This window comes from Podarcis melisellensis (assembly GCF_964234715.1).
Source record: "Podarcis melisellensis genome assembly, chromosome: 4".
In the NCBI taxonomy this organism is placed as follows: Eukaryota; Metazoa; Chordata; class Lepidosauria; order Squamata; family Lacertidae; genus Podarcis; species Podarcis melisellensis.
In genome coordinates this window covers 81,622,532-81,640,928 of record NC_138531.1, presented here as the reverse complement: position 1 = coordinate 81,640,928, position 18,397 = coordinate 81,622,532, and the positions used below count along the sequence as shown (strand labels likewise).

Here is an 18,397-nt window from a genome sequence, read left to right as displayed (position 1 = left end):
ACAAATGACATACATTGTGTGCTTTGCTAATGGAGTACTGTCTGCTTGATTCTGCTGTTCACTATCACCACCACCCATCAAATACAGTCTTTATTTGCTCTTATCAATTGGGATGGTCTGAAGACCTTGGGGTAGCCTTTTCTGGAATATTTGACTTATCTAGATGCTTACTGTGGAAAGGGTTTCTCCCTGTTGCTTCTACCTGTACTTATGGATGGTTCTGTTCAACCTCTCTCTCCCTTTGTTTTGTCGGCTTTTGAAGGGATGTGGGATGGAGCTTGACTACAGAGCAGGCAGGGTCCGGAAAAGCCTTTTGCTACCTCTCCAGGGGCAGGAGTCATCTTGTTGTCCAGCTACCTCTCCCTGCCTGTGGTTGAAGACAGTTGGATTCCTTTAGGGTTCTAAATCAACTCTGTGTTTTTCATTAGCCTGCCTTCCCTTTTTGTGAGCTGTTCTCTTCCTGGTCCTCCTCTCCTCTTTGTTGGACGTTGTGCTGATAGGGAGCATGTGTGCGCTTGTGCTGTTGGTCTCTCCCTTCACCTCATCTGTAAGACATCAGGTGGAGGGGCTGTGGCTGGGGGAAGAAGGGCCTCACAGGCCAAATTAGGCCCTTAGGCCTGCCTAACTGTGGTTAGCTCAACCACAGGTTTCATATCTGCTTCTGCACCAGCTGAATTTTCTTCTCTTTACTTCAAGGCCATGTGCTCTTTGGAAAGCATTATAGGAGAAAGAGGGCAAAGGATTCATTAGGACCACTCCAGTTGCCCCCAACCCAGAGGGCCTTCTGCCACCAAGTGCCCCGTGTGAAGGGTCTCCAAGAAGTGTTATATTTTAATATTGTTAATGTGGCTTTTAGTAATCTTTATGTTTCTTATAAATTTGCTCGGAAGGATTTGTGTCCTAAAAAACAGGATTTAAATAATTGTAATAATTAAGTGCATGGACCTGACTAGTATTTCATTGGCATCTTGTCTTAAAGACTTCTGCCTTGACAGTAGTGATTATGATTTAATGCCTCCTCTCGTGTGTGTGTGTGTGTGTGTGTGTGTGTGTGTGTGTGTGAATGTGTATCTGTGTTCATGTGGCAGTGCAACTAAACAGGTTCTGTAGGCTGAGCACAGTGAACGGTTGAGAATGCAGTGACATAGTGAGAGGGAGTTAGATCATGAGACGTCACACACTCTTTCTCCACCTTTCTCCATGGGCCTGCCCCATCTCATCTGTCTACTGTTGTCTCCTGATATATTTGTACTGGAGAATGTTATTCTTCCATCACCACCTGCTGCCTAAAGTTCTCTCTTGCACAGCTTCACTCATTACACCTTTCTCTCCCTTCTTTGCGAAGCCTTTGGTTTAAACTTCCCCAGCTGGACTGAAGCCAAAGAGCACCCAGTGTTCATATTTATCATTGCTTCCCTCTTGTCCCTTTTTGCTGTTGTTGTTTTGGAGGCTCTTTTGACACCTGCTTCTCTATGTAGCTCTGAGTTGTCATGTCCATCGATGACTGTATAAACAGTAAAAGTGAGCTTCAGAAACTTTGTGAATGATCCTATATAGAGGATGTGAAATTTAGCAGAAGCCGTTTCAAGGAAAACCATCTTCATAATAGCACATATTCTCACTAATTCTTTTTAACAAATGCAGTAATGCACTTCCAGTTCTACAATGCTATGATTCTCACTTTTGTACTGTGTCTTAACAGTGGAGGAATTTGATCTGTATATTTTAAAAATATTTTTCAGACTCTTAGTGTACAATCTTCAACCAATGGCCAGTTTGTGGCTCCGAGTGATATTCAGTTGAAATGCAATTATTGCAAAAATACTTTCTGCTCAAAGCCTGAAGTACTGGAATGGGAAGTAAGTAAATTATATCAAAATGGCATATGTACCTCTTGTATTGAACATAAAATGTTGTTGATACTTTATTGATGTATTTAAAATCTTTATAGCCCAACCAAGTCGCTGTTTAATATTTCTTTAATAATCCTAGTTGAATGTTACCAGCCTTTTCATTCTTTAAGGTCTTCTAGAGTGACTATGCAAAATTCACTCGTTAGTAGAGATACACTATAATACCTACCAAGGAAAGGGCATTTTCTATAGCAGTGCCTCAGCTATGAAAAACCCTCCCTAAGAAGGCGGACCTAGCATTGCAGACATTTCAGCTCCAGATCTTCCACCCCAATTTTATTTTATTATTCAAATTATGTGTGAGTTGTTGGATTCATGGGGAAACTGTTAGGACAAAAGAAAAGGAATACATTCTTGATGACCAACACATTCCAGACATCTATGGTTCCAGTTACTGCTAGTTCTTTCTCTCAGGCACACAGTGTCTTGTTTTCTAGTACAGTGGTACCTCGGGATGCAAACGGGATCTGTTCCGGAGCCCCGTTCGCATCCTGAATAGAACGTAAGACGCGTCTGCAAGGGTCGTGTTTTGCCGCTTCCGTTCATGTGCGTGACATAATTTTGACCAGCTGCGCATGCGCAAGCGGCGAAACCCGGAAATAACGTGCTCCGTTACTTCTGGGTCGCCGTGGAGCGCAACCCGAAAATACTTATCCTGAAGTGTATTTAGCCCAAGGCATGACTCTATCTGTTTCTTATAAGTTGTAAATCGCCCATGTATTCTAAATTATTAGATAGACGGGAGAAAAACCCAATGTAGAAAACAATGCCCTGCTCACATTGCAGCCTTTGGTTTTCCTCCCATGAAAATGTTGTTTGTTTGTGCATGCATGGCTGTACGTAAAATACTTTGTGGTATTCTGAGAGGAGTGTGGAGAACTATTTATCCTGCTCCTAGGAAATGGGGTGGAATGGACAAAGACACCCTAGTTCTTCAAACCAGCTGGAGCTCTTACTGCTGCTGGAACTTGCTGTGGGTGTGCAAAGTCTGCTTTGCAAGTTAGCTGCAGAACATTAATTTGAAAATACATAGAAACAGCTCTGCCCTCTTTATTCCTATAGAATGGCTTTTGCTAATCTGGCAACTGTGCCCAGCAAGCAACATTGCCCAATCCTTGGTTTAAAAAAACACAGTTCTTACTTTTATTAGTCAAACTATAAAAGCCTTAATATGTCATATTCTTGATATTGTTGGTTGATTTGACATTTTAAAGAACTAATAGTCAAGCGGATTCTCCTTTGCTTTAAAAAACAAACACATGGCCTTTTTCCTGAAGGGTAAAGTTTCTCGTGAATAAGGATTTATTTTCTTTGGATAAAATGTCTTAAGCTAATGTAACTTTTTGCCTTTTTTGTTTGAAGTCTTCTAACTTGCCCATTTATCTTCTGTGGTATTTTTTCCATTAGAACAAAGTGTATCAGTTCTGCAGTAAAATTTGTTCTGATGATTATAAGAAACTACATTGTATAGTAACATACTGTGAATACTGTCAAGAGGAGAAGACTCTGCATGAAACGGTGAAATTTTCTGGTATCAAGAGACCATTCTGTAGTGAAGGTGTGTTGTGTCTCTCTGGTGCATATTGCTACCAATATTGTCATTTGTAAACGTAGTATTTAAGTATTTCAACATTACAAAAACATGTGAACCAGTTTGGGATGTGTCTGGGGCCTAACTGAAGGAGCTAGTAGGCCGTAGCCTGCCATTTATTTGATCTGAGGTAGTTTTTGTCATCTGATACCTAGACAGACTCATGGCTGAGTAATATCAACATCCAGTATACAATGCTGTCCGCATGGAAGCCAAATGGACTTCCAAGGTTTCGCCTTCTTGTCCTTCCCCCTGCAGCCTTTTGCTTGCCCTCAGTATATTCTGTGGAGGGTCCTTAGGGGCAGATTAGGGGGCGTTGCAAGGAGGACGAAAGAAGCGGGGGGGGGGCTCCTTGTGTGAGCATGAGTCCATTTGTGCAGCATTAGATTCCACCCCTAGTGCACTACTGCTTGAATCAATTGAATTTATTTTTTTGTTTAGATTTTGCACATCTACTACATTGCAAAATCTAATATAGACCAGCAAATTGCATCACGTGCTACAAAAATGCCTTAACTCTTGTCCACTGCATGTCCACACACATACACACACACACTGTACTGTAGAAACAGCTTCTGATACAGGAAACCTGAGCCTATGTTTTTCCACATTCGTTCCCCACCTGCTAGCATTATCTGGGAATTTGGGAAAAGAACAGAGGACAAGACAGGGCTTGCCATTAGGCAGAGTGAGATGGTCAGCTCAGGTGGCAAATGTTTAGGGGACAGTGGCAGGATATTCCTCCTGGTCCCCTGGTTGTAGCCTGCTGTTGGAGGACAGAACTGTTTATGCTGCATGAACTGGCCTTCACCTCAATAGGATTAATTGCTAGTCCAGTCAGCTTCTGTACATGGTATGGTAGGAGCACCATTCTAACTTTAGCCTCAGGCAGCAAATGTCTTGGGGTGGCCCTGGGGGATTGTGCATCTTTTGCAACACAGTGCAAAAAAGCTGGCCTTTCTCTGTTGTTGGTTTTTTTTTGGGGGGGGGGACAGCAAGATCAAGGTGGCCTTAAAAAGTAAGTGGATTTTGAGGTTTCAGTGTATTCTCCTTTTCGGACCATTCAGACCAACCACTATTTGGGAATTTTGCTGAGATGGTATATAAAACAGTCTAAAGCCCTCGAATGTCTTTGCTATTGGATTGTCATATATGGCTAGGAAGCACCTTTATTTAAACCTATAATCTATGCAAAATAAAACCAGGGACGCAATTCTAATGTGTGGATTTGTTCATGGCATCTCCACTAGATGGAGCAGTGAACCACAGAAAAATAAAATAAAAAGTTATACACTTCAACCTCAGTTGAAACCAGATGGACATCTAGAATATGAAATAATGAGCCAGGCAATTTTGTTTTCAGTGATAAAACCCCTGTTTATACAAATCCACTTCAGCCAGGGGCATGGCTAAATTTTGTTTCTTAACGAAGTATTCTGCTGGAAGAGAATCTTATATAGATATGTTTGGATAAGTTTAATGTAAAAAAAAAGTCTTATTGAGCAAAAGCTTTTCAGTGTTTAGTAGTATTTGATCAATATATTTTATCTTGTATTATTATTCATTTTTCAATACCCTTTCACATCTCAAACTATACAGAATCATACACAAAAAGAGAATAATGAAAAATAGTTTTAAAAATAATCCAAGCAACAACTAAAGATAGGTTTAAATACAGTGCACATAGACACCCACAGCAGGGGCCCATATCATATAGGTTTCATCAACTGTCTGTGTCATTTTTCTTTTTCCAGGTTGCAAGCTGCTGTACAAACAAGATTTTGCAAGGCGGTTAGGATTACGGTGCGTCACTTGTAATTATTGCTCTCAGCTCTGTAAAAAAGGAGCAACTAAGGAACTTGATGGAGTAGTAAGAGATTTCTGCAGTGAAGAGTGTTGTAGAAAATTTCAAGACTGGTACTATAAGGTAATGCAGTATTCCATAAGTATTCAAAAGCTTGAAAAGAAATGAAGATTGAGAGATAAACTATCCAAAATATTGTTGATCCAAATGATGCATATAAATAAAGAAGTGCAGCTATATAACATGCTATAATTTGGTTTGCATGATACAGAAAGCCGAACTACGGCTTCCTAAAGGTGTGCCAACATGCAGACTCCCAGAGAAATGCCCCCAGGCATTTTGCTTTTGCCCGGTCCTTTTTATTGTAGTAGTAGTAGTATTAGTAATAATAATAATGATGATAATAATAATAATATTTCTATATCACCCTTCATCCAAAGATCACAGGGTCATCTACAATATAAAAACACAAAAATACATACCTTAATAACAAACAAACAAAATAGCTTTCCCCCCTCCACACACACACACACACACACACACAGAGTTTAAAAAGCCATCAATTGTTTAATTAGCCTATAGCCTGGGAGAAGAGGAATGTTTTTGCCTGGTTCCTAAAGATATGTATTGAAGGCTCCAGGTAAGCCTCCCTTGGAAGGAATTTCACAGTAGAACTGTGCTGCTTAAAAATATTTCAAAGGTATTACTGTTCCTTATTTTCCCTTTTCAGCTGCCCAGTCTAAACACCTTTTAGAATAGTATTTATATCACATGTATGGTAGTAATTCTTTCTCTAGTTAACAACATTGAAATTGTTTTTAAGGCCGCAAGGTGTGACTGTTGCAAAACTCAAGGAACTCTTAGGGAGAAAGTCCAGTGGAGAGGAGAGATGAAGCATTTCTGCGATCAGCACTGTCTTCTACGTTTCTACTGTCAACAAAATGAACCTAATATGGCAACACAGAAAGGACCAGAAAACTTGCAGTATGGTATGATACTTCCCGTAACTAACAACACAGAATAAAAAAAGAGACGATGTACTTCAGGAAAGTCAAGCAATATGAGCTTCCAAAAGAGCTCTTTTAAGATAAAGCACTGGAGCCATCTATGCAATAACATGGTGCACAGAGATAAGCAGGGATCACCCCAGAGCTCAGCATGTCAGCCTGCATGATCAGTGGACAAAAATGGATAGTCTTTTCAAAAAATGAAAACAGACACATTTCCCCCCATTCTTAGGAGGATCCCCTGCTACTTGATAATCGGTTAATTAGCTGAACAATGTTAAGGGCAAAAGAAAAGCCTGCTGGATCAGTCCAGTGGTCCATCTTGTCCAGCATCCTGTTCTTACTGTGGCTTACCATGGGAAGCCTCAGTGCAACAGCTCTTTCCTGCTTGTGAGTCCAGCAGCTGGCATTCAGACACACAGTGCCTCCAGCCATAAAGGCAAAACAATGTTCATCATGGCTGGTATACATTATTACTGTAGTAGTGCAACCAGGTTGAAAACATTGGTATTGCCTTTTATAACAACTGCATAAGAAAAATGGCACTATGTTAATTTTCTCTTCTCTCATTCATAGATCAGGGCTGTCAAACCCCCCGAACAAAAACCACAGTAAGTAAATTGCAGCTTGTATAGCTGGGTTAATTGTACTTGTATTCCACAAAATATAGGTGGGGATTTGTTTTGGTATTTTGGCTCACAATAAAACTCCTGATAGGCTTATATTGGCCATCTGCCAGTTCAGAGAATCAAGGTCTGTTTTCTGTAGCATAACTTCTATGGCATGGCACTTCTGAGAAGTGTCTTGGGTGGGCCAAGCTGTTGTGGGTTAATGATTATATAGGAAACTTGTGATGATCTTGCAAACTCAGCAGCAATTTAATGCGTACTTTCTTGTATCCAACAATGTTGTTCTGCTTGCAGAACAGAACTTCCCTTCCCTCTCCCCTGAAGCCCCTCAGGCACCTTCGAAATCTGCTCCAGAAGATTGGAGGAGAGGACCTTTGAGCAGTTTTGGGGGGTGCTTGGGAAGAAGGGAGGGAAGAGTAGTCTCACTGCATGAGTGGAACTCCTCAGGCCCTGTGCTGGATATCACAGATTGATTTTAGAGAGTTACTGATGTAAAAGAGTTTAGGGTGTCTTCCCTACTTGTTGCCAGTTGTATAGAACACTGAATACTCTCCTCCACATCCACTAGAATGCAGGCTTTATTCTAAAAAGAAAGACCCTTCAGGGCTTGGACTTTGTGGTACCTCCCACTAGACTTGTTACACCTCTTACATCACTATAGAAAATCCATTTTGAGCTCTCAGAAGCGGCCATTTATAGCTTTAAAAAGGTAAAGGTACCCCTGCCCGTATGGGCCAGTCTTGCCAGACTCTAGGGTTGTGCGCTCATCTCACTCTATAGGCCGGGAGCCAGCGCTGTCCGCAGACACTTCCAGGTCACGTGGCCAGCGTGACAAGCTGCATCTGGCGAGCCAGCGCAGCACACGGAACGCCGTTTACCTTCCCGCTGGTAAGCGGTCCCTATTTATCTACTTGCACCCGGAGGTGCTTTCAAACCACTAGGTTGGCAGGCGCTGGGACCGAGCAACGGGAGTGTACCCCGCTGCGGGGATTCGAACCATGCGATCAGCAAGTCCTAGGCGCTGAGGTTTTACCTCCCTTATCCTGTATTAAAGAAATTTCAGTGTCAGCTGAGTGGGCTATTGTCCTGCCCTTGTTAGGGGTCTTTCTTTTGTTTTGGGGGTGCTAATATTGACTGATGTCCTTATTCGCAGGGATCGGCACCACCTCCTTCCCCAACACCAAATAAAGAAATGAAGAACAAAGCAGTTCTTTGCAAACCTCTGACAATGACTAAAGCAACATACTGTAAACCTCACATGCAAACGAAATCTTGTCAGACAGGTAAACTGTTGAGTCAAAGCACGGGCTGTCCAATCGCCTTCTTTTGCAACATTGTTTGTGAGGAATACAATTATAATCTCATGATTGTATGCTACCCTTCTCGTGCTAGTCTATAACTGCATACTGTCTTTTGTTTCAGATGATGGCTGGGAAAAAGAATACATCCCTGTACCTGTTCCAGTTCCTGTGTATGTACCTGTTCCTATGCACATGTGTAGTCAAAATGTTCCAGTTCCTACAACGGTTCCTGTTCCAGTAAGCCAGATTTCAGCCTTGTTTTAAAATTTGTAGTATTTTGCATGCCTGGAATATGGTTTAGTAATCCTATATTTTCTTACTGGAATCATCTGTTGATTGTGCCTCTTAAGAGATGTCATATGCAGCTGCTAGGCTTCAACAGATCACTCTCTTAAATATGCTTCTCTCCGCAGGCATCTGTTCTATTGCCGAAATGCATTTATCAGTTCAATAAGTTGTACCACACCTTTCTACAGAAAGCTGTGCCCCTCTTATTGCATGCCCATAAACCAGCAGCCTGGTCAGACATGGAGATAAGTGAGGCATACAAGGGTAGGAAAGTAATAAGGAAGCCCTAAGCACGTCAAAGTGCAAGTAGATAAATAGGTACCACTCGGGCGGGAAGGTAAATGGATTTTCCGTGTGTTGCTCTGGTTCGCCAGAAGCGGCTTAGTCATGCTGGCCACATGACCTGAAAGCTGTACGCCGGCTCCCGTGGCCAATAAAGCGAGATGAGCGCCACAACCCCAGAGTTGGCCACGATTGGACCTAATGGTCAGGGGTCCCTTTACCTTTACCTAACCTGTTTATGGAATTAACCAATTAATGCAGAGCATTCATATCTTTTCCACCACCCTAACATTGATATACTGAAATGTATTCTTGTGTTATCCCTCTAAATGGGTATACCAGAAATAACCTATTTTTATAGGAGTGGTTGAGATTCCGGAGAATGTAGGGCTGTATCCAGTTGTGTCCAGTAGAGACCTCTGTGGGTGGGGAGGTAACACTGCACCAACAGGGCTAATCCAGTGTTACCACTGGTGCATTTGCACTGCCCCCCCCCCGCCCCTGCATCTTCTGCAGAGCTTTTGGTTGGAATAGCATGGGAGGCTGCAGAAGAAAGGGGGAATTTACAAAATCACATCCTCCCCCACCCCCTTGTGCTCATGGAAGCATGTGGGATTAAAGAGCCCACCCACTGGCTTTTTTATTTTTAATGCTGTGCCTTTACATATATTACTCAGCCTGTTTTTGTGGCCTTCTGCTTATAGTCCCCTGGGTGCGTATGCAGTAAGTGAGTTATTTCTCCTTTTCTGTTTGTCCCTACATTTATATGCCACTAGTTGTTTCTCCTTCGGAAAAATGGCTGTGAGGACTTACTCCAGTTCCGCTTTCTTGGTGTTAGTGGTACTTTCGTCACTAATGGTTTAATCTTTCCTATACTAGGTACCAGTTCCTGTTTTTCTGCCCACCACACTGGAGAGCAGCGAGAAGATACTTGAAGCAATAGAAGAACTAAAAAACAAAACAAATTCCAGTCCTGTGAAGGCTGAGGAGGAGTCACTGGCTGTAGCAGAAGAGATGCCTGAAAAAGAGGAGAAAGTGGAACCTCAAGAGCTCAAAAGTATGTCTTGGTAACAGGCTTTTTTATTATTGGTTTGGCAAATTTGAATCTGTCCTCAGTGCTTATGTGGTGAACCCACTCCCACTGTGGGTTCAGAGGGGTAAAAAAAAAAAGCCAGGATGGTGTAGACAGTTCTGTTCCCTGCCCTCCTCTCCATTTGAGGTTTGTGGCTGATATGGCTGGCTATATCAATTGTGGTGATCTGGATGGGAATAAAATGGTATTATGCAAAGGGCCATGGAAGGTGGACATCCATAGCGCAACTATACCTAGACTTTGGGTGGTCTCCCTCCCTTGGTGACATGGGACTATTTCAACACGGATGGGTCCCCTTCTGGAAAAGAGGATGCATTGCACTAGAGGCAGGGTTTGGATTGCTTATCTGACGTCCCCTCACCACCATTGCTGTGGCTTACCGAGAGAGGAAGCGTGGAGGTGGTAGCAAGCTCAGTGCAGTGTCAGTGCACCAGCAGAACTAATCCAGTGCTCCCGCCGGTGCATTTGCGCTGTGTCAACCTCACTGCTTGCCCCCCCTGAGTAAGCTACAGCAGCAGTGGTGACAGGATGTCAGAAAAGTGGCCCTGCCCTGCTGTGCCCTCATGACTACTATTGACTGCAGGAGAGTGCACATGCACTAGGATTTGAGTGACAGCTGACTTGCACTGGCCCTGCGGCTTTCTTCTTCACCCTCTTGATATATATACAGGACTTTCTTGAGACGACAGGCTCCCTCTCTTTCCTCAGTGGACTGTGTGAGCAAAGAGTGATTGTTGTGTGTTCCTTTTCCTAGACGCAACGCTTTTTCCTAATGGATGCTATATTCTGGAGCTAAGTTTCTAGTCTTAGGCCCTAGGACAGGGTTTAAAGTTTGGCTTGATTGGTATTTTCAATGAATAATTTATATTGTTTTTGAATAATAAATCCTGTTAAATAGAATAAAACCAATATACTGGGTGGTATTCGACTACAATTTACTCAGAGTAGACCCATTGTTCATGTTCACACATTAGTTACATTGCCTTTCTTTAATTGCAGGTGTAATAACTGAGACAAATGTAATAACTGAGACAGAATTGCTCGACTGTAAAACAGAAAAACAGGAAAGCTTGCCTGATATTCCATATGAGCCAGACCTTGACATTGAGGTTGATTTTCCTAGAGGTTTGTACACTCAGTTTTAAAATGGATAGGATTAATGCCAGCATGGGGCCAACTTCTTTAACGCTTGTTTTCATCCCTTCCTCCCTGCATGGATGTCTTGGTTTTATTAATGTGTTAATGGTTTCTGACTCAAAGCCTTTGCAGTGGCTTAGAGCAATCTACAAACATGTTGGTCATTTTATCCTTTTAAAAGAGAGCATATGTGCACCTGAATGCCTGGATCAGGCCATTGTCTATCTGGTTCAGCATTCTTGGACGTTCTGGTCATCTAGTGTCCTTTGGAAGTTCTCAAGCAAGACATGATGGTGAAAGGTGCAATCTGTTTTTGTCCCTTAATCTGGAATTCCCTTGAAAATGGGTGCAACTGTTACTCTTTTCTTACTGTTCTGGCTGTAAGCCATAGCTATCCTTTGATTCAGGGATGTCCAACAGGTCGATCGTGATCTACTGGTAGATCCCAGGAGGTTTTGGTAGATCGTGGTCAATCGCTAGGTCCCTTTCCTTAGCAGCAGTAAAATCGAATCTGGCCCCGCCCTCCATTGTTGCACAATCTGCAGAACGGAAGACAGAATTTAGTCAGTCAGGCCGTTTGTTTCCCCAGCGATTTGTTGTTGAGTGGCTGTTCCTCTTTCTCCCCCCAAAACCCTTTCCTCCTCCCTAAAAAAAGCTCAACACCTTTGACCTGAACCCCGCAAAAATGGGGGTAGATCACTGCCAGTTTTTAATTCTATAAGTAGATCGCAGTCTCTTGGGAGTTGGCAACACCTGCTCTAATTCATATTAAAGCCATATTCCATGGTCACAGTCACCACATCTTGTTACTATGAGTTCTGCATTTTGTTTGTCTTGAACCTATTGGCCGTCAAACTTGGTTCAAAATTTTATATCTACACGAGGAGGGACTAGATATCCCTGTCAACTTACATGCTTTCACCTTGGAAGGTCTCATTATTCTAGCAAACCAATGCTAGACTCCATTTCCTGCACCTCAACTGCACTGCTCTCATTTTCTCTCTCATACCAAAAAACAAAGGGAGTAGGAATGAAGTGATAAATTGTTGTCTTACTCAAGCGCTACTGAAGCAACCACTTTTGCAGAAAGCAATAAATGTTATGCTACCAGTGCAAGAATACTGTCTTCTGCAAGTTTTTCTAGAATAGAGACCAGCACTGATGAATAATGTGTAAAACACATTGTACAATAATTAAGGCTTCTGTCAGTTATATGCACCCGATACAACAGTTTTAGGTTACATGACATTTAACTGCATTCATACCCTTCCAATATATGTACAGCAACAGAGGAACTTGACACAGAAAGTGAATTTTTGCTGCCACCTGTCTTTGGAGAGGAATACGAGGAACAGCCAAGACCTCGAACTAAGAAGAAGGTACGCATATAGTTTTTGTGACTGAAATGTATTCCAAACTTATATTCATTGCATGGGAAATGGAAGATATGGCTGTGACCTTTTGTATAGTAGGATCCTGAAATAGCCTTACCATGAATGAAGGTGAAGCATTTCATTAGGTGACAGTCGTGTGCTATTGAAGTTTTTTTTTGGGGGGGGGGCACTGAGAAGGTCTCTTGAACTAAACCTACTGAAATGAAAGGGAGCTGTGTAAACAGCACGATAGTCATTTTATGCCACTTCCTTTGATACAATGGAGCTTCCTTTAGATAATGCCTTTCTAAATGGACCATGCTTCAAATTAAATCAGGGAAGATCTCCATTTAGATTTTCCTCCTCAAGCACCAACACCCCTAAGAGTAATTCTTAAAGTAACACAAATGTTTGGAGTTCTCACACATGTCTTACCTATCTTTCCAAAGGTAAATCTAAAATTTTAATACTGCCTTTTAGACATAATGTTGAATAAAATTATTCCCAACTCCATAATGTAGTTTACCTCTCTCAAGCTTGTTGCCTCTGAAAACAATGCTGTAAAGTGCCTTTACACTGGTGGCCCTAATTGTTAAACAATAATTGCATCATCATCATCATCATCATCATTATTATTTATTGCATAATTAAAACCAACTTTGGATCTTAGTGCAGAACAGTTATTGAAAGGGATTATATTATAGGGAACCATTATGCTGATTTGAGCTCAGTAAAGTGCAAGTATTACTTGGGTGTTTTTGGTTTTTTTAAAAAAAAACTTGATGGCTGGTATTTATGACTTTCTTGGCTTTCATTTGCCCATAGTAGAGTGCAGAAGTGGTGTAAATTCAATGTTTATAAGCAGTAATGTTTACAGATCTGTTTTAATGGCAGGGAGCGAAGAGAAAAGCAGTGTCAGAGTACCACTCTCAGGATGATAGCTCTGAGAATTCAGAGTGCAGTTTCCCCTTCAAGTATGCGTATGGTGTAAATGCGTGGAAACACTGGGTAAAAACTAGGAATCTAGATGAAGATCTGCCAGTATTAGATGAGCTGAATTCAAGTAAGTATTTCCTACTTAGCTATAAGTCTCAGGTCTGGCAGGCAAGCTTAGACAGTGGGTTGAGATTAGATAGGGGTTCGAATTCTGCTTTACCATGTTTTGTTGGGGTGGCTTTGGGCAAGTTGCTCTCAGCTTGAGTGCCTGATCTGTGAAACAGGGTCATAGCAAGATATTACAAATAATAACTACGAGTACCAAATAGTTAAGTGTTATAAAAGTGTTAATGGAAATTGCCAGTTTTAGTGAAAAAATTCTCTTATCTGAGATGGGCTTCTTCAATAGTGTTTGCATTTTCTTTTGTATGCGTTTTATCTATTTCCTGTATTCTGCTAGATGCTTTGTTTTATGACATGGAGTTTGCGTTACATGATTCTCAATATTTTGCGCTACAGCTAAAACAGTGAAATTGAAAGAAGACATCGTGTCGCATACGTCTGCTGAGCTAAACTTTGGGTTGGCACACTTCGTTAATGAGATCCGGAGACCAAATGGGGAAAACTACGCACCTGACAGCATCTATTATTTGTGTCTTGGGATTCAGGAAGTGAGTCATTTTAACAACAGTGTAATCTGTATGGGAGAGATATCATGATAATCTTGAATGAAAGACTGGCAGTGGCAAAATAAGGAATTACCTGTTGAAATACTTTCTAAAAGTAAACGTGGCCAAAGTGGAACTGGCTGAAGTGGAAAACAAATACTTTTTGCTTTCTTTCAACCCAAAACCGTTCCCTTCCCCTTCTGCGTCTCTCTCCACGCCCCCCACGATTAAATATGTTTTTTGTAACTAATGCTACTAGGTGTCTTGGTCTGTAGAATAAATTGGTTGTTGTATCCAAAGCTTCCATGAGTGCAATTCTAGTCACAAAAAGCTTGCTCCTAGCACCCAGTAACAGAAGTCCAGAGGATAATTATCTCCTCTCTTAGTTCAAAGGCCTTTGAACAGGAAGAACCTAAGGGAATGGAAGGGAATGGAAGCTATTAATCCAACCTAATATTTGACAAGCCTGTTAATTACTAAACTGAGACAAATGTGTTAAACTTGAGATGCTACCATAAGCAAGAAGGGTTAGCATAAAATACAGCAGCTTAAAATATATAAAAATATTCAGACCTTCAAACACTTTTAACCATATCCTTTTCTGTAATTTTAAATTACTTTGTGTACTACGCAGGAATTCATTTTTGGAGGGAGAGTGGTTTGTAAAACTTAAAATGAATAAATGGCCTGCTTTCATATGTATATATAAGGAATAGTTTTTGCTTTTTTTTTTTTTTTTTTTTTTGTCTTGGTCTACTAAATATTTTGCTTTTCCTCTTTTCTTGTAGTATTTGAACGGAAGCAATAGAAAGGATAATATCTTCTTGGATCCAGACTATCAAACATTCGAGCAGGAAATAAATAAAATACTCAGATGCTGGCAACCAAGCATACTTCCAGACGGTAACTGTTCTTGTCTTGGTCATTATCCTCTTTTCTTTCTGAATTCATGCTCCTTTAGCAAGTTCAGTGCAATTAAAACTCCGTGTTTTAAGTTCCATGAAGCTGATTGTCAGTCGTAGAGATATGTAAACTTCAATTGATTGGTTAGACTGAAGAGGTGGGACTGTGAATTTTTAATTTGTAGCAGATATTTCTGAGAGATATAACTGATAATTCAGTTTAGCACATTTTTCTTTTGTTAAATTCCATAGGTTCATTTACAGAATACTCATCTCCTCCCCCCCCTCTCCTACCAGGTTCAATTTTTTCTCGGGTTGAAGAAGACTATCTGTGGAGGATAAAGCAGTTAGGATCCCACTCTCCAGTTGCTCTTCTAAATACACACTGTTCTACTTCAACACCAAGTATTTTGGCCTGAAAACAGTGGAGCAGCACTTAAGACTTTCCTTTGGCACCGTTTATAGGCACTGGAAGAAAAATCCCGTAACAATGGATAGCAAAGCTTGTCTGAGATACCAGGTTTCCTCCTTATGTGGAACGGATAACGAAGGTACCATAGCATTCTGAAGTGAATATGGTGGCAGCATCCATATTTGGCCCAATCGAAAGGGCCACTGGGCTACTTACTTGGCTCTATGAATTTATACAGGCTTCTAAATTTCCGCAACCTGCCCTGGGACCCTGTGGTGGAGGGTGGGTAAGAAATCAACAGCAATAGTGCCATCTCTCTCAGACAGACCTGAGGCAGTGGCTGACCTCTAGCTAAAGGGGAGAGGTCTGCCTCTGGAAAGAGGGCAGATTGCACACTCAGCTCTGTATTGTCTCCACTGGTTAGCACTGCACCTCCAGAGTTTCTGACCAGGTGTCTCTCAGTTGTGCCTCCTTGAAGCCAAACCATGTGCTTGAAGCCAAACCATGTGGCACTCCCACAAAGCTGTGGCAAAGAAACCACAGCCACACTTAAAGGACAGAAGTTATGGATTTTATTCAAGGCAGGTTCATTGCTCTTTTATATTCTACCCTGTCGTGTATCACATAGAACACCTCGCTCTTCCCCATTCTTTGCATAGCATTGAGAAAGAGCTGCTGTAAACTGAGGGCTGCTCAGTCACTACTTAGCAGCTGAGGAGATGTAGCTATCATTCCTTGTGGCAGGGGTGGGGTACCACCAGCCCACACTGCTTTGGGATCCATCCTCTGGCCTTCTGTCTGCAGCTTCACCCCTTCAGGAGAAAGTTAGAGTTACTGATTTATTGTGGGGGGGGGGAATAATGTGTGGGGTGGCAGCTGGGGAAGGAATGCTTAACCCTAACCTTCTCACTCTCCACATACCTCCACCTTCCAAATCACACAGCCATTTGTGGGGCAGGGCTGTTGGGTTTAGATGGGAAGGTTCAGCTTTCCAGGACTGTAGCCTTTGGGCTTGCACTCCATTCATTCCATTCTGATAGTCTTTTGTCTCTTCCTTTTTTTTCTTTTTTTCTGTTCTAGAAGATAAAATTACTACAGGAAAAAGGAAGCATGAAGATGATGAGCCGGTATTTGAACAAACTGAGAACACAGCGGATCCCTCTAGATGCCCTGTGAAAATGTTTGAATGCTACTTATCTAAGAGGTATTGAAATAACAATAGCGGTGAAGCCTGTGTATATGTAAATCTGTTTCTTATTGTTTCTGTTCTCTCTGTTATCTCATAAGAAAGATACAGCATAATGCAAGCATAATTCTTCCTTATTTCTTTAAAAACAATATGATCTGTAATGGCAGTGACCTCTTTGTCTGCATGAATGTTTGGACTGTTTCCATTTGGATTGTCTCACAAGATCCCCTCTTTTTCCCAGGTCTTTTTCCTCTGCTTATTTTGAGTTGGTGGGCTACACCAAAATAGTTTTATTTGTACCCATGTCTGCCTTGCTTCTGCTGAAAAGCCAATAGGGGGAGCACTAGGCATGTATCTAAACATTCATGATAAGATTCAGATTGTTAAAGGAAGAATGGACAGGACAACAGTAGAAAAGTCTGAATATGATCATCCTTGGGCTGTTTGCAGTAGTAAACCTCAGTTGCTTGTTTCTCAGTGGGTTTAGGGATGATAAATACTGATTTTACGAACTTTTCCATAGTGTGACTTGTGTTAAGGTACTAGCTTTTGCATGTTACATGAAGTCACTACTTAACTAGGTGCTTTTCTGCTCTAACAGAAGTGTGTGGAAAACCGTAGTTGTACCCTGACAGCATATGAATGAATGTCTATGTGGATAGGCTGCGTTGTTGTTGTTTTCATCTTGTCCTCTTCTCACCTTTCAGCCCGCCCAATCTCAGTCAGAGAATGGATGTGTTCTATTTGCAGCCAGCCTACCCGGTTCCCTCAGACAGCACGGTCTGGTACACCTCCACCTCAGTGGATCGCAATACATTGGAAAACATGCTCGTACGGGTTCTTTTAGTAAAAGATATTTATGATAAAGACAATTACGAACTGGATGAAGACATAGATTAAACACTTTCCAAACTCTCTGTGGGGGAAAAGGAAAACACAACAGCATTAGCTAGTCAAGCTGCTAGACTTTTATTATGGAAAAAAAGTAAAACATTTCAAGTTTACTCTTTGTTTAACACGTTTTGTAGCAGTGTACCCTCAGCTGGGTATTACCATGTAAATAATCTGTGAGCGAATGTGGCCATTATTCTCCATAGTGGTTTTAGGATACTTAACAAACACATTCATCTTTTTTTTTAATTATTATTTATTTGGTTAGGTATGTTTGTAACTTTTTACATTGCAAAACATGAATGAGAATGTGCCATGTGTATTTCTTTCTCTCTTTTATTCTTTTTTAGTCATAGTAAGCAACATCCATATTGCACAACTTCACTGCTGCAGAGCTTCCTTGAAAAAGACGTTTGGGCTCTTACTGGGTTCTGAAATCAGGTAGTTGTGTATGGGTAGCACTACTAAAGTTTAGAACTTGCTGTGTCTTTCAGAATTTTTTAAAGAAATTGTAAACTAATAGGTTTTTTACTCTTAGTTACTGAAGCCTTACGAGGTTATGTAGAGAGGTTCCATCTTATGTACCAAAAATAGACGAAAGAGAATGCTGTCGATGTTGATGTACTGTAATGTGAATCTATCCTGGTGAAACAACTTTTTCTTTTCTTTTGGTTGCCCTTATTAAAAAGATCTTAGTATCCTTTCCTTATCTGCGACTCTGAATTTGCCCTTACAATTACAGTACATGTTGCATAAGAGCACAAGGTGAAAACATAAAGGCCATTTAGACATACCTTGCCGTTGGGGAATATACACAGTTCAACAACTTTCCTGTTCATTCTTTCCTAACCTGGCTGCATTTTAAAACAAACTTGCCAGGGTAACCCAAGTGATTCTCCTGTAGTGGAGGAAGGCGATCCTGTGTGGGTTGTCACTGCCCGCGTCCACCGGCAGGAAATCAAATTTCTGAGAGGGTACAGG

General features: G+C 41.4%; 1 protein-coding gene across 1 annotated transcript in view; it reads left to right on the top strand.

The window, feature by feature from the left end:
- The window catches only part of ZMYM2 (zinc finger MYM-type containing 2), a 69,530-nt gene extending 51,405 nt beyond the window's left edge, over positions 1–18,125 (top strand). Inside the window, 17 exon segments of the mRNA XM_081909584.1 lie at positions 1,743–1,859; positions 3,321–3,471; positions 5,259–5,431; positions 6,132–6,297; positions 6,892–6,926; positions 8,098–8,227; positions 8,367–8,482; positions 9,695–9,872; positions 10,908–11,033; positions 12,330–12,424; positions 13,313–13,481; positions 13,874–14,025; positions 14,811–14,925; positions 15,222–15,304; positions 15,307–15,475; positions 16,417–16,540; positions 17,233–18,125. Coding sequence (XP_081765710.1) covers positions 1,743–1,859; positions 3,321–3,471; positions 5,259–5,431; positions 6,132–6,297; positions 6,892–6,926; positions 8,098–8,227; positions 8,367–8,482; positions 9,695–9,872; positions 10,908–11,033; positions 12,330–12,424; positions 13,313–13,481; positions 13,874–14,025; positions 14,811–14,925; positions 15,222–15,304; positions 15,307–15,475; positions 16,417–16,540; positions 17,233–17,425 — 2,292 coding nt within the window. The 3' untranslated portion in view covers positions 17,426–18,125.
- The last annotated feature ends 272 nt before the right edge of the window (positions 18,126–18,397 follow it).